The 17,132-nt window shown below is 34.3% G+C and overlaps 1 protein-coding gene across 2 annotated transcripts; it reads right to left on the bottom strand.

The window, feature by feature from the left end:
* Positions 1 to 11,963: 11,963 nt before the first annotated feature.
* LOC128218870 (uncharacterized) lies at positions 11,964 to 17,132 on the bottom strand. Of its 2 annotated transcripts, none has more exons than XM_052926611.1 (2): positions 17,038 to 17,132; positions 11,964 to 14,761 (listed from the first exon to the last, which is right to left on the bottom strand). In XM_052926611.1, the coding sequence occupies exon 2, from the start codon at positions 14,744 to 14,746 to the stop codon at positions 12,665 to 12,667; it is 2,082 nt and encodes a 693-aa protein (XP_052782571.1). In that variant the 5' UTR covers positions 14,747 to 14,761; positions 17,038 to 17,132; the 3' UTR covers positions 11,964 to 12,664. The 2 variants fall into 2 exon arrangements, with proteins under 2 accessions (XP_052782571.1, XP_052782573.1); XM_052926613.1 differs by lacking the exon at positions 17,038 to 17,132 and adding an exon at positions 16,795 to 16,901.

Here is a 17,132-nt window from a genome sequence, read left to right as displayed (position 1 = left end):
CAAGCAGATGAAGATGTTATTCATTTCAATGAAAATATAGTTGATAACGAGATAAAGATAATGTTCAGTGAGTTAGATGCACCTTTTACTACTGTTGATATCAGTAGAAATATTAAAGAGTTAAATCTAGGTCGAAGTGCTGGGCCATATAAAGTTTTAAATGAGTTTTTATATTACGGAAATGATACATTTTCACCAGAATTATCATTGTTGTTTAATAAACTTTTAGAATTAGGTCATTTTCCGGAATTGTGGAGTGGTGGATATTTAGTGCCAATTCACAAGAAGGGCAGTCTGTCAGACGTTAAGAACTTTAAAAGTATCACATCATTGAGTGTAGGGAAATTATTTACTAGATGTATCAATGAACGTTTGGCATCATGAGCTGAAAGAAATGACATATACGTTATATCACAAGCCGGGTTTTGTTCAAAAATGGGCACTACTGACAATATTTTTGTTTTACATAGCTTGATAAATCATGTCCTTAATGCGAATGAACAATTGTATTGTTTATTTGTTGATTACTCTAAAGCATTCGATTTTCTTGTTCGACCTAATATTTGGTATAAATTATATAAGTTAGGTCTTCGAGGCAAACGTTTTAATGTTATAAAAGGTATATATAGTAGTGTCAAAACAAAAGTGAAGCTTTTTGGAGAAACTGGTGAATTGTTTGAAAGTTTTCTAGGTGTTCGTCAAGGGGAATGTTAAAGCCCGTTTATTTTTTCTATGTACCTAAATGACTTAGAAGATGAATTATTTTTGAATGGATCCAAAGGAATAGATATTGATAAAATCAAGTTATTTCTAATCCTGTATGCAGATGATATTGTAAAATTTGCCAAAACAAGTGAGGAAATGCAACGTTATTTAAACATTTTACATGACTACTGTAACAAATGGAAGCTATCTGTAAATAAGGATAAGACTAGAGTTGATGTATTTCGGCGGTAGACTACCCCAACATTTGCAATTTCATTATGGTGACTCAGAAATAGATGTTGTATCAAGATATTGTTATTTAGGTATTGTTTTCACATCTGGGGTCTCTTTTATGGAATGTTATAAAACACTATCAGGTCAGGCAAATAAGGCTATTTTTTTATTTTTTTTAAAAAGGTATCTTTAGAGTTTTGTCAACATATCAACTGAACATGTGTTAGATCTATTTGATGAATTAGTTAAGCCTATGTTATTTCATGGTGAGGTCTGGGGATTTTCCAGTGCCAACAATATAGAAAGAATTCATACAATGTTTTGTAAGAACTTATTAGGGGTTAAACTTCGACACAAAATTATTTCGTATAAGGTGAATTAGGAAGAAAAGATTCGTTTTCTATGCGCTTGACGTACATTTTAAAATACTGGTTCAAAATATTAGATTGCTGTGACAGAAAGTATTCAAAGGTTATGTAAAGAACGATGTTAAATGAAATTGAAAATAACCCAAGAAAAATTAATTGGGCAGTAAATGTTAAAAATATGTTGTGCAATAAAGGTTTCATGAAGTCTAGATTGCCCAAGGGGTGAGGAACACAAAAACATTTATCAATAATTTTCAGCGTCGAGTTAAGGATATCTTTATCCAAAATTGGTACAGCTGACTAGAATACTCAACTACAGCGTCGTTCTATAAAGTGTTTGCGAATTTTGAGTTTCAGTCATATTTGAAGAATGTAAACATAGATAAATATAAAATAGCATTAACTAAATTACGATTATCATCACACCGGCTCTCGGTTGAGACTGGAAAGTGGACAAATATTCCTGGAAATGATCGCTTATGTAGAGCATGCATTAAGTTAGAAGATGAGTACCACCTGTTATTTGAATGTCTTGTGTACAACATACGATGTAAATACATTAAGAAATATTATAGGGAGAGACCGAGTTTCTATACTTAAGTCTGAAAATGCAAACATACAAAATGTTGTTTATATATTTAATGCATTTGACATAAGGAAAACGTATGTTCACGTATAGATTTTTCTAGACCTGTTATTTGAATGTCTTGTGTACAACATACGATGTAAATACATTAAGAAATATTATAGGGAGAGACCGAGTTTCTATACTTAAGTCTAAAAATGCAAACATACAAAATGTTGTTTATATATTTAATGCATTTGGCATAAGGAAAACGTATGTTCACGTATAGATTTTTCTAGATTAGTATGCGTGCTTTCATCTGTATAACATGTTCTTTGAAATACACCATGCAATAGCTTTATCCTGTAAACCCTCCTAATATTTCGTTTTCGCCCTTTTAGTGGGGTGGGAATGTCACATATTCATCTGAGTTAGACACGTTTGTACTTCTAAGAATATAACGCATTAGTAACATTACATTTTGTAAATTAATTAAATTTCACATTTAATACATATCATATGCCTGTTGTATTCTTGTATTATAGATATTACAGTAAAGACCCAATATTTCAAATATCATAACGAAAGTACGCATTATCTGATTTATTGGCAAGAAGTTTATAGTATTAGTTCCGTTTAGTTATTCCAGTGCATGGATATAGTATAAATCAGGTGTCTTTCATAGTTAAGTTCATTTATGTATTTATGATATGTATATCAAACTCTATAGGTATAACTGCAATTTATTTGATACAATTATACTTGTTTAAAGTTTACTTGTTCGCTATTTGAATTTGTATACGTAAGCCATTGTATTCGATGAATTTGATCACGGGTCATGTTGGCCTATTTCAAATAGTGTGTGTTATATTTCCTTGAATAAACTTTCTTCTTCTATTCACGTGTATTTATCTATTTGTTCAAGCGTAACGACCCTTCTTATGATTTCATACAAAGGTTCTAGAATTTCACTTACTCGATTCAGTAAATAAATTGAATTGAAAACATACTCTATACCTATAGAGCGAATTTTGATAAAAAAAAATCTTACGAAGAAGGAGAGCCACGGCATGAATGGCCAAGTTAATTTGTCAAAATTATAAATCGTGTTGAATCAGTTTATCAAGGTCCGTTTGCGTACGATTATTCTACGACGATATAACGAACGAATACGCTCATGTGTCAAGCAGATCGAATGCCACAGATGTATAGAACGCAAAATAAACATCAGAGCAAGACAATATACTATGCGTATAACATAGATATCATTGTCGAACCTCTGATGAATGAGAATGTGACACATCCGATACGGTTCTACACGAATCGGAAAGCATAGGTAGACGACGAACGTGCGAAGTTCTTATAGATCGGGAAGCGCCACAAATGTTCAAAATGATCGTTGTGCATTCATATCTACTATTTAGTATTATTTGGTCTGGCGTGGTCTGGCATAATCGTACAACCGTATATGCATCCGCTGACTCCGGTTGCAATAGTGGCCGATTCTTTGTCACATTTCGGCCATATGAATAATTACAAATGCACAACATTTTGCTACGGACGTACCACGGTATTATACGAATTTCTACGATTTCTCTACGGCTAAATTACGACACTAGTACTTCGATCTACTTCCCCAGCTGTCTTGTATATAGTCCAGATAATGCATGAGTCCTTGACAATCGGTGACGCTTCCTGTGCTGCTTACCTCGACTATTGCACGTTAGCACTTCGTTTGTATTCTGCAATGTCCAAGGTATCGCGATGTCATATGAGTCAGGAACGTTGCTTAAGGATGGATCTTCTTTGCTGTCTTACTTAGTCGTTGGTCTGGTCGTATAATCATTGTAAACAGATAAAATCGTGATACGTTAATCGTGAAAAACTATTTATCGATCAAGCGATCCGCAATAGATCAACCTGTATCGTGGGAGGGGAAATACTTAAAATCAGGCTTTAATGTTTTACATTTAGACATTAGTTGCACACTGCTAACCTTCTGGCCCAAACGCCATCCGATGGTATATCTCCACATGAGCTTGCTACATACGAAGAATTTATTATACATAACTTATGCAATTGAGTGAAACCCGCTTTTCTATTTAAGCAACATTGTCATACTTTGACCACTCACCAAAAATGCCATTTCAATATGGATTTTCACATGAGCTTCCTTTCAAAATGACATCATTCCAAAAACCCGATTTCATTTCCTAAACTTCATTAGTATTTCGAGTCACTATGTGGTTACAGAACGTGCATAAATATTATGTAATAAATGCACAAATCTTATCAATTCAACAGTCAACATAACATGTGTCATGTACTACCACTCCTGTTATCACATATGCAGTCATTACATGTATAAGCAGTTCAAACTCCGGTAGTCAACAAAAGTGCGTAAATGGACAATTACAGGGCAATAAAACGAAGTTTCACAGGCCAAGGTCAAAGAAAACACAGTTTTAGTATTCGAATGTGTAACATCTACCGATTTAAGATATTTCATGAAAAAAATGTAGAAATAGATTGCGTTACAAGGTTGTGGCCATATATGGTCGGACAGGCAGACCGCAATATTGACACCAATAGATCATCCTTAAAAGCTCATTTTGCGTGGGGTTCAGTATTTAAACTGATCTGCAGACTGGTTTTGCAGGAAACCTGCATACAAGTATTTACAATGAGACGTTTGTGAAGGTTGGTACCTACGATACAATGAGAAGTTTGAGTAGATTTTTTCCTACGATTTAATGAGAAGTTTGAGTAGGTTTGTACCTACGATACAATGAGAATAACATTCCAGTGACCGTGACCAAGGTGCAGTCTTGGCCAACATTTGTATCAAGTAATTTTAAAATCACGGCAGATGCATCAACCACAATACACTCAAGAAAAAGATGTATTTCCACAATCTCTTATTTCTCAAAGACTAACATATATTTCCACAATCTCTAATTTCCCATAGACTAACATGTGTTTCCACAATCTCTTATTTCTCAAAGACTAACATATATTTCCACAACCTCTAATTTCCGATAGACTTACATGTGTTTCAACAATCTCTTATTTCTCATAGACTAGCTTGTGTTTCCACAATCTTTTATTTCTCATAGACTTACATGTGTTTCTACAATCTCTTATTTCTCATAGACTTGCATGTGTTTCAACAATCTCTTATTTCTCATAGACTTGCATGTGTTTCCACAATCTCTTATTTCTCATAGACTTACATGTGTTTTCACAATCTCTTATTTCTCATAGACTTACATGTGTTTCCACAATCTCTAATTTCGATCCCTTCGTTTTCCGTTAAGTCTGTGGTCTTATTTTGACTAGTCTAACTAGAATGACTATTGCTTGTCATGTTGTGAACGTTAGAAGACAAGGTATACTGTTTAACTCTATTTTTGCATTTTTGTAAAGAGACACATGCCATTAGATATAACTGTGTAGGGGTGAAAGGTGCTAAATGTAGTTGGCACTGTTCAAATTCATTTCTGCAAGAAGTAAAAGGTGCCAAGTGCAGATAGCACCTTTTACCGCTATGATATTTCATCAAATTTGAGTATTTCTAGATGCAAAAGAGGCCAAATGCAGTTAAACCCTTTAAACAATTCAGGAATTCCAGGTAAATTACTGTAATGCTCATCAAAAATATTATTATACATGTATCATTAGATAAAATAAAAACCAATATATTTATGCGGTCTCTTTATTTAGACGATTAATGCATTTTGTATTACAGTAAGAAATGAGGTATACTTTAACAGTATAGTCTTTTACATGTTTCTTTGTAGTGTCTGTAAAACTTGAAGTTCTATATTGTACGCAGATTAACTTAAATATTGAAAATTTGATGACTTATTATCAGTAAGCAAAACTGGATATGTATTGGTAATCAAAACATTACCCAAGTCTCTTATCTTTCGTTAGGCAATGAAATAGTATATATCATACAGTAATAATGATGAACACAATTAAACAGATATGCTGTTTCCCAATGAACAATTTCAATTGGATAGAATGTGCTTTTTCTCCAGCATTTCGCAATGTTAACCGTTTCATATCTACTGCTCATAATCTCTTAATATGTTTTCCGCGTCGTTTCCATCCCTTGAACCTGGTTTTCGTACTTTGATCAACAAGAAATTCTGCAGAAATATTTTATGTGGCACAAAACTCACTTACATTTGCGCACCTACATTCCATTAACCAATGTAACAGCTCACTTGTTTCAGAACTAATCTTTTCCTCAATGAAAAAACTTTTAATACATTGCCCTCACAATTTTATGAACCCATTCTACAAAAGGTTTATCAATAAGGTCATCGAAACTATGACCTGTAACCTAGTCCATATCTGTGTTAATTTGATTCTTTAAACCCCTGTCGGCGTTTTGTCTTGTACATTGATCTTGTAACACCAAATTTCAATAGATCACCTCATTATCGATCAATTTCTTAATGTTATAAAATAAAAACCACATTCAAAGGCACTATTATATTATTGGTCGGTTTTGGTACTCGTTTCAGAATTGATGGACGTTTTTCTTTCACGACCGTTCATAATACGATATGTTTATAGCATAAAACACTTTACGATTATTTCAATATGTTTATTGCATAAAACATATTGATTTAAAAAGCATTGCTGTTACGATGAGTTATGAGATACGTGTCAACTTATTCTTCAGTACTACTGACTGACCAGTCAGACCACTCGTTCCTTCCATCTACACAAGTTAAAGATATTTGATTTGTTTTGAAAGTTTAGGGACGTGCACTGTAAGAACATAGTTTTAAGACGACTCATAATCTATTATTTTGAGACCAATAAGTATATAATAAATACTCATGAAATAATGATAAAACATTTTTTATCAAAAGATCATTAAAGATCAGGAGTAAGCCAATAAACACATTTATAAGTATTGGTTTAAGCAATATTTATTTCGATATAATATTTACAATTAGTTTAGTTTAACAAATTTGAGCATAATCAACGTTAACAAAGACCAAATATGTAATGCATATAAACAACGAATATGTTAATTATGCACAAAACAAAAGTGTAAACAGAATTGAGAAGAAAGCCTTAAGGCTTATACTATGTCTCGCTTCTGTAGGTCATTTACGCTGCTTAGGCTAGTGCGCAAGTTGCGGTGACTCGAATAAATATAGTCTTATAGTCGTATTGTGTAAACTATGGTATGTAAATCAAGTTGTTTTAGTCTGAAATCATTTAGTTAGAAGGAGGAAAAGATAACGATGAATAAAAGGAAGCTGAACGAGAGAGGTGGTACAGGCACTGGTCAGATCGGGATTGGGATAAAGTTTGTTAGAATGTGTACTCAAAAACGTTTAGATTGGCGTATATAGTTATGGACGCTATCAAAGATAAGTTTGTTCGTTTGATATGAGGCTTCCTTCGATCCAAAGAGTAACAGCTGAAGAGACAATTGCCCAACGGTGGATAACTGAACAATCAGATGATTTCTTTGGACGCTATATAATTGACAGGTGAAGAAAAAGTGAAAGGTGTCCTCAATTTCACCGCATTGACAATTAGGACTGTTAACATTATTTTTTTTAGAATAGATGTTCATTAAGATTGCTACAGTGCATACGTAACCTCGCGTGATTGACACAGGATTTGCGGTCACCTTCGTAGTAGAAGTCAGGAACTTGTTTTGTGTTCCTATAAAGTTTGTATTTGAAAGAAGGTACGGATGGCGATGAACGAATTTCTTCCGGGAGTGCGTTTCATGCGGATATAGTTGATGGCAGAAATGAACTCGTCAACAACTGTGATTGGCATGAAATGTTCCGAAGGTTATCTGCATTTCGAAGGTTATACGAAGTAGTATCGCCAACTCTTGTTGGAATCAGTGAAGTTAAATATGATGGTGCAAGGGAGTGAAACACCTTGTAAAATAGGATAAGTTTATGTTTACGTCGCCTTTCTTTGAGTGGTTCGATTCCAGTTTTAACATAAAGATTGGTTAGAGATACTAGTCGAGTTGCACCCGATATAAGTATTGGTATAACTTAATATAAATATTTAGTGCCTTAGAGTAGTAGAGGAAAATGATAACAAAACAATTGAGATAATCAACGATCAATACAAGTAAAGAACAATTTAACCCTGTATTACAACTTCATTTTTTTAATGTAATTAGTAGCCTTTTTCTGCATTTGTATTATATGATAAACGATACCTTAAATCAAATAAATTTCAAATGCTACTGCGGTATTGATTAGTATGATTATAAAATATGAGCCCACTACAACATTCGTTCTAGTAATACAAATAAGTTAAATAAAATAGACGTTTGAATATTAACTTAGTTAATACCATACCACAAAAATATTTTTTTCAACTTAGTAGTCAAATCAAGCATCGCAACATTTATTAACATGAAGACAATTTAAATGATAATTATCATTCATTTTCTAGGAGTTAACCCCAGCTTGACCGGTAAGATAAACAATTAGCCTGCAAAGTTCCTGGGAAAAGGAGATAACTGATTGTAGCACCTCTGTTAAATAGAGCCTAATTTTATTGGTAAAAGGTTACAAGTAAAGTTAGCACCTTTTTCCACTGTAAATAGTTTACATTTTGTTGGGATGAATGTACCAACTGTACTTGGAAACTTTTACCTAAACAAATTATCCCTGAAAGTAGTTAGCTCAATATAATTCTATCAATTTTGCCCATTTAAGGAATGAACTTGAACTAGAAAATTTACCCACATATAAAAGGTACCTTGTTTGCTTGAAATAAACACACAAAATGTCATATTTGACCAAAACTGATGTTGGCACCTTTTACCTTTGAACCCTCGATGTGTTTCCACAATCTCTTATTGTCACTGATGTTACGGATATAAGAATGTCAGAGCACTATGTGGCTCTCTGTCACTGGGGTTACGGGGATGAGGATGTCAGAGCACTTTGTGGTTCTCTGTCACTGAGGTAACGGGGATAAGGATATCAGAGCATTATGTGGCTCTCTGTCACTAAGGTTACGGGGATAAGGATGTCAGAGCATAAATAATGTTCTTCCTAAACAGAGCACCATCGCTTCGGATTTTGAATTTCAAGTGACTCGCTCATCACCAAAAATAAGTTTTCCCTGTAATGCATATGAAAACACTTATTTTATCATTATTTCACTCTATGATATCGAAATTGCACAAAAAATATAGTTATAGCATAAATTAAGTATTTTGGTTTTAGTGGGGTTCAAACCCACGCCGGTTAAGTCAATAAAATATTAGAAAACAGCCGGCTAGTTCACACGGCCACCGGGACTTTAATAGAAGTAGGGGATATGTTGACTTGTTAAAGATACATTGACAACATCACGTGATAATGTCAATCATCACTTAACACCACAGCCGTAGTTAATTTTCAATCGCGTTATAAACGCTAATGAAAACAATTAAATTATGGTCTTCAAAAGACGATATTTGAGCAAATATCATCATTTGCTAAAGGGTTCCAGCTTTTGGTATTTTTGTTTTAACACTCCTTATGATTTGCCTATTTCGTAATTAAAAAAAGTGCATTTTACAAATCATGAGCGAGTCACTTTAAACAGCTGCGATAAATTGAATGATAGTGATTTTCAGATAATTACAGATGCACTCTTTCTCCCAAATAAGATTTACCACAGTTAATAATATTGTTTTAATATTCCAAAAAGGATGAATAAATGTCAAAAACAACGTTTTTTACGAAGGATACCGAGTCTAATTTGAAAGAAATAAGCATAAAACACGGTTTTTCTACCTTATGAGAATAAAGTAGACCACAGTAAATCCTTTAGCATTCACCAATCATTTAATGTGTTTGCGCTTTCTGCTATCAAATACACGGTTACAATCTTGTTATCAGTCATTACTATTTTCCATGAATGCATTATTTAGTAAGTAGTTTAAGGTTTATCAGTCAAAATTGATGTTTGTTATACACGTGTATGTATTGATTTTGAATATGAGTGTCACTTCAAATATTGTAAAAATATTGAACAGCTATATTTGGTTTTACAAACATTTTACCTGCCACTCTGAAACGTGTTATACCGCACAACTGAAACTCGTTACATTGGATTTTGCTGGAGTATGTCTTGACATTGAAGACTGTGAGGAAATACTTAACAAAACCTACACTAGTCTGTACTGTTTTCTTGCTCGCAAAGTGTTAATCGTATTGTATTTCGAAGAGAAATCATAGACAAGAACGGAGATTGCTCATTTCATATTTTTAAGACATGAATAGATTCAGTTTAGTAGAATCCCTTTCGCTCTTAGATGATGAATATGATATGTCAATGCAATGGGATGGACCATATAGTGAGGACCATGTATTGTATGACACCCAACTTTTTGCTGGTATTGAGCAGGCCATGAATGAAACCCTTCTCATTCAGGATGATGGAAAGACTGATCTTAATTTGTATACTATAGCTAACAAAAGCATTGACTATGCTGACGAAAATAACAATACCTTTCAGGATCTTTTAAATAATGTATTCACACAAACAGTACACACATTTCCAGAAAATGAAAAAATCTCATTCCTTCTGAATCAGTAGAACAAATAGAAAACCAGAAGCTGAACACACGAATGCCTCCAAAAATGAAGCAAAGACTGACATGAACTGACTGACACCAAGTTGATAATATAATAAGATTTGTTTAGTTCTGTGTAATGAAACAAGTCTTACTTGTTATGACTTTTTGTATCAAAGTTGTCATGTTTCATAATCAGTTGAAGTTTACTTGACAATTATTAACAGTTTTGAATTAGTGTTAAAGAAAATGAATCAAAATCGTCTTGATATACAGAAAAGCAAGAACGAGCTTTAAAAAAGATATTTAGCTCATTGAAGAAACTGAAATATGTTTACTATGTTTAAGGAGATTTGTTAATGGGTTGTAAAAAGCACTTTTTACGGATTTATTTATACAAAATAAGGAGTGGCAAATCATTAAGACTGTCAAAACTAAGATACTGACGGCTGGAACCCTTCAACAAAAATGTTGATATTTGCTCAAATATTGTCTTTAAAGTCCACTATTTAAAAATCGTTACTACTGTCATTCAACAAAAGGCTGTAGATTGATTAGAAAATTGACATTATCACGTGATGCGAGCAATGCTTTTAATATAGGTCTTAATTTCCTTCAGTAAGCGTCCCAGTGGGCGAGTGGGCATAACTGGGCACCAAAGGGCCAAGTGCTTTGGAAGTTCCATTTTCTTAAAAATATGCACAGTTTTGTATTTTCAATCAAAGAAGCCAGTTAATTGTATTTTCATGTCTTGAAATCCGTTGTACACACATTTGTTCTATTATGGCAGACCATGAATAATGGGCTATAAAAGCATCTTTTAAAACAATATGAACTACTAATTCAATAACCTTTACCACGAGCCAAAAAACTTACATTAAGTATATAGCAAATGAAATTTTAGCGAACCTGCAAAATTTCAAAAAGAGCCTGAGGCCCGTTTCTTTCAAGCAGGGCAATGTTTACCTTCATTTGCTCTTTTACGGCAGACAATAAATAATGGGCTATAAAAGGTTTATTGTCAAGAACGTTAAACATCCCAATAACGTCAAAGACAATTACATTAAACATTCAAAAACAATCCTAAAACATCGTCAAATGAGCAAGTTATATGGTTCATTATACGGTGGTTTAAAATAAACGAGTATTAAATTGCATTTCGCATCTAAAAATTATAACTATAAAGATTTTATCAAAATGTGCATTTTTAAGGTCTATTCCGCGAGCATATTTTCCTTATGGCGGAGAGCAAATATATATAAAATTCCATTCAATCAGTCAAATATTAATCAACATGTAAATACAATGTATACCTTTTCGTGATTTGCCCGAAAACATCAAAGCGAATGAAACAAAAATCATAAAACGACTCCAATGGCCGCATGCAGTAACATTTCCACCCAATTGAAAAGTGGTTTTCATTTCCATTCAATTAAGATTAGTGATAACCGAAGAATCAACACACAAATCAAACATTTGTTCGTGGTAGAATTAGTCACGTGACTTGCTAAGCTTATTTTAGCCATTTTATTTTAAATGTAGGTTTCCATGATGCCTCTCTTTAATTAGATATATATATAAAAACAATTTAAACGATTTTCCAACTAACATTAAAACGTTCGTACGTCTTCCTTGCAATAAATCAACGGTAAATGTATTTCAGTGCAAGCAGAAATATATATACATAGACTATATATAGGATCAATAACGGACATCACTGAACTTCAGGTATCATATATTAAACCCTATAATACCATAACATCGGCGTTACTGAGGCAGTAAGACAGTCACACACAGCATTTGAGTTCAAATTCAACAATAAATGTCATTCTTAGATAAGACACCAACCATGTGTAAAAGAAAGTTAAAAAGAGTTGGCGAAAAAACAATATGTAACAAACTCACTTTAAACATCTAAGCAAGTCTACTAATGCTGTATAAATCTACTTTGTTTCATCATATCCAGTTATGTTCTGTAGCTTCATTTCTTGAGAGCAATGTGCCTATGATTGCCATACGCTCAATAGTATATATGAACACACTCAGAACATCTCGGCTCGCTCTGCCATGACGTCAAACCGCGGGTGTATGTTCTCTAAATGCTGAGCACAAGGACTTGTGAGCAGCATTTTGACTGAGAATGAAAATGTGCAATATATACTTGATTTCTTCAATGTTCATTTGAAAAAAACGCACTGACACGCGTTGGAGCGTTTATATGAACGTGTACACGCGTAGGAAGTCGTCCTGACAACCCACGATTAATCTATTCGTCTCCACGTAGGAACACAGCGGTTTGTTTACGCCCTTCACAATTACGCGGCTATAGCATCCGATGTCCCGGATCAAAACCTCGTGAACGTTATTTGATTCCTCGCCACAGACGTATACGCAATTTCCTTCCGGGTCTTGGCACAATCCTCTAGGTTTCTTTAATCTTCTTTTCTTGCTTGAATTGTACACACGGGTTCTTTTTTTAAAAAGGAGCCACTTTTCAACTTCATCAACTATGTAGCAAGAAATTTTCTCATTTTCTGCCAAGATGATTAAAGACTCGTCATAACGCATGACCCACTGACCTTCTTTAACGGTGTTGAAATCTTCATCCTCAGAGTGTTCAAGTGTTGCATTTATGCGATTGCCATCTCTTACTTCTATGGCCACATCATCGGATTGTGATTCATCAGAAGTGCTTTTCGTTCTAAATAGAATAATCAGACGTTCTTCATCAAACATTGACAAACTAACAGGAGGCCTTTTAGTTGCGTAGCTTGATGGTTCTTGAATTACAGACGGGCCAACTGTGTACCTATATATCTTTTTTAATTCGGGAAAACAGAGGAATACCTCGTTTCCAAGGCAACACATATCAGATGGCACACCTGGAAGTTTAATCTCTGTGAGTGGATCTAATGCTCTTGATAGCAGCTTCAACTTTTCATTCCCTTGGTCAGCAACAACAATTTGTCCGTCTGATACAGTCTTTATAGCAACTATTGAACACGTTTTTGCATCAGTGGTGGTTTTCACTTCATACATTTTACCACTGTCAATTTTTCTCTTCATCAGTTCCCTTGGAGTTGCATTTGCTTCTTCTGACACGTTTGCCTCTGTGCCTTTAGCATTACAGATGTTTTCAGGTGATTTAACATTTGTCTCTATTGGAGCATCACCTATTTGAAGAGAAACTGAGCCAAGTGACTGGAGCACATTACATGGCTCTGTCTTGCGCAGAAGTAACTGCTTTGGAATACTGTTTTCTATGGATACTATTTTACTCTTGTACATGTTCATTTTCTCGGTAAGCGTCTTGGACACCACTGCCACCTCTTTCCTTGATCCATGTAGTGTTAACACCGATACTATATCCCAATGTTCATCAATATTTTTTTTAATATTTAAACATTGACTTAAACGCTCTTGTGATGCTTTAACTTCACGTTTGGCCCATGCCTCTGCCTCAGTTTGAAGCAAAATTCCAAGCGTTTCAATATGCTGTTTCCATTTGTCCATTAGTTCCTCACATTCTTGCTTAATTTCATATCGCTGACTTTTAACTCTGTCGGCTGTTTCCACATTTCGCTGAGTGCAGATTTTCAGCCTATCGAGGAGCTTAGTGACGAGGGAAAAATCAGCCGCCTTGGCGAGACAGTTTTTGTCGCTGGTTCCCAGATCGACTATGTCGTCGCATTTCCGATGGCTCCCTGTTAGACAAGACACACAGATCAACTGTTTGTGGTCCACACATTCGTAAGCAACCTCGTTCTCTGGGTGTGTTTTGCATTTCAACAAGTCTCGTATAGCTCTGAAGGGAGAAACATCTTTGGGCATGATGCCATCTTTAAGCATATTATGTTCTCTCGTTAGCTTATTCTTCTTGTGGTCTCTGCAGCAATTTTGACAGAGGTATTCGGTACATGTTATACAGAAACCTGAGGCAGTTTCCAGTAAGTCATCATATTTACAGGCATCACAAAACCTCTTTTTCTCTACGTTCACGGTCTCAACAGTATCTTCATCTGGAGTTTTTGCACATGCCCCAGCAACATTTATTTCAGCTTCTGTACTTGTATCATCAGCAGTATCGCCATTTCGTGTGTCACCGTCTTCATCGCCGTCAGCATCATTTTCATCATTGATCTCATTATCGTCGTCAATAGGACTATCCGAATCATCGTTTTCGTCGCCAAATTCAGTTAGATTATCCATTACTTGTAAAACATTACTGTTATCATTAGCTAGCTCGCTGCTCAAACGACTAGGTTCTTTAGAGGGCTGTATTTCTTCTTCGTCCATTACGTCTTATTGTACCTGAAATTATCAAAGTTTTATAAACGCTTTTTGTTATCATCTATGCCCGCTGTTGAAACAAGCAATTGATTGTTATCTGTTATCAAAACATGTACACAGGTTCAATATTCAACTGATAATCTTTTATATCAGACAAGTATAAAGGTAAAATAAATTAAATAAAACTGATTCATTAGAATGGTAGTATCTAATTATCTGAAACTTACTGTATTAACACACATGCATATAATAAGATTATAATATGCAACTTTTAAAGTTATATGTTTGAAAGCTGTGATTTTGTTGTTGAGAGCTATTAGTTTGGAAGTTTTGTGTTCAAAAAACTATATATTTATATATATGTGCGTGTGTGTGTGTGTGTGTGTGATTACATAACTTTGATTTACCAAAGTCATTCTAAAATTTTAAATCCAGTATTTATATAACCGTCTTTGAAACAAAATTTTCAGTGAATATTATTCACTGGCATAAGCGTCATTCTTCAATAAAATTCCATAATGTTCGAAGAAATAAAAGACAACAACAAGATATTTCTTTGAAAACGAGACCGAATATTAGACAGAAAAAATGAGAAAACGTAAAAACACGTTTCAATATATACATGTACTTTCTGACCATTTTATGTTTTTTTTAGAATGACTTATCACACAGTGTACATTGTATGTGTACTTTCTTTCCGAGTTGTATCATGATGGTATTTTGTAAGACATGAGTTGACATTTATTTGCATAATGATTACTAGAAGTCTACAATCGAATATGTCGCCGGTCGGAAGGGCCAATATTGTTTTATTAAAGGTCACTGTGACCTTAACCATTAAATCCAATCTACAGGGGTCATCTACTGACTGTGGCTTAAGTGCTTGTTTGAGGACTCAACACCAAGAAATTCAGGAGTAAATTAGTGACGGAAATTGATCGAAAACGAAATTGTGACGACGACGAACACGCCGGACAAAGTAGTCTCTATATATCTATCTGCCTTCACAGGCGATACAGAACTAGTTCAGGAAGCAAAGGTTGCTTTTTACTTCCATCATCATTATGTCTTGACTCCTGCATACACTGGCAAATAGAATGTTCTCATTCGCGAAACGTGTACGTTTTGTAACATGAAATATGATTTGGACTTTTCTTACCCATTTCTAAATTAAATATTTAAACACACGCGCAAGCACACACACGCGCAAGCACACACACGCGCACGCACACACACAGACACAGGCGCACGCCTAGATTCTGACCCTGCTCCAGAGAAGAGCGCTTGACCTCAACCTCAGTGCTGTGGCTCACGTTCGAGCCGGTACAAAGAAGTGTACATGTCAAGGTCATCATCTGAGTGCTTGTAATGAAAATGGCCGCCTTATACGAAATTTTAAAGAGGACAAGTTAATTTGAAGACTGACACGGTTGTTCCTAAAATTGTGATGGTAGTCAGTTTGTAATATTTCGGAATGGGGTTGTATTATCTGTACACAGAAGCATAAAATCACTTAAATATTCCTGCTGTAGTGCTGTTTACAGGGGAGCACATTGAAGATTGGAATTTGCTGTACAGTTTCCGACTACAGAAAAAGAAGAGAATGAGACATTGAATTATGTTTGTTTGACATATATAATTACACCAACATATCGCATACCATTTTAAAGGGAATTATCTCCTCTTTTCATGTCACCTTTTTAAAAATGGATTGTTCATATGTTGATTAAGAAATTAAAATAAAATTGGACTCTACCGTGAAATTCAGTAAGTTTGAGTTGCATACCTTGTTTCATTTTTTACATCTAAGGCACTAAATATCTTCAGATGTGTTGTTTATCATCTCATTATATGTACCCAAAATGATTTTAATCAACATTTTAGTGACAAACAATGATTCAGACGCCTGTGAAATTTTGTTTTTCATCGCGGCTTCTGACAAAAATAACTGTGTATAATTGTTATAATGTAAGGCTAATGTGATTTGAAAATCGTTACTCTAATTCTTAGGTTATAAATTAGGACTTAAGACAAAATATAGTGTAATTTCTTACGAATGAATATATCCCAAAAAAACACGGTTAAATCATAGGTAATTAGGTATGCATTTCCAACCTAAAAGACTAACACGAATTCGTTCAGATTTTGACCTCGTTTCCTCGTTTCCTCATTTCAAAAAGTCTACTTTCGGTTTGTCAAGTTAACATTACATGCCAATTTTACTATTTAATGACTAACTTGTAATATAAACATGAAGTCCAATTTTGTTAAAAGCGAAAACAGAATAAAAACCCTACCTTTGCTACCTTCGTAACATTCACCAAATCAAAACGATGAGAAGAACAAGACGTTTGTATTTCGAAAATACAAGTATTCAAGGAAGACAATCCTG

The sequence above is a fragment of the Mya arenaria genome, chromosome 15, assembly GCF_026914265.1.
Source record: "Mya arenaria isolate MELC-2E11 chromosome 15, ASM2691426v1".
Classification (NCBI taxonomy): domain Eukaryota; kingdom Metazoa; phylum Mollusca; class Bivalvia; order Myida; family Myidae; genus Mya; species Mya arenaria.
This window is presented reverse-complemented; position numbering and strand designations above follow the sequence as displayed.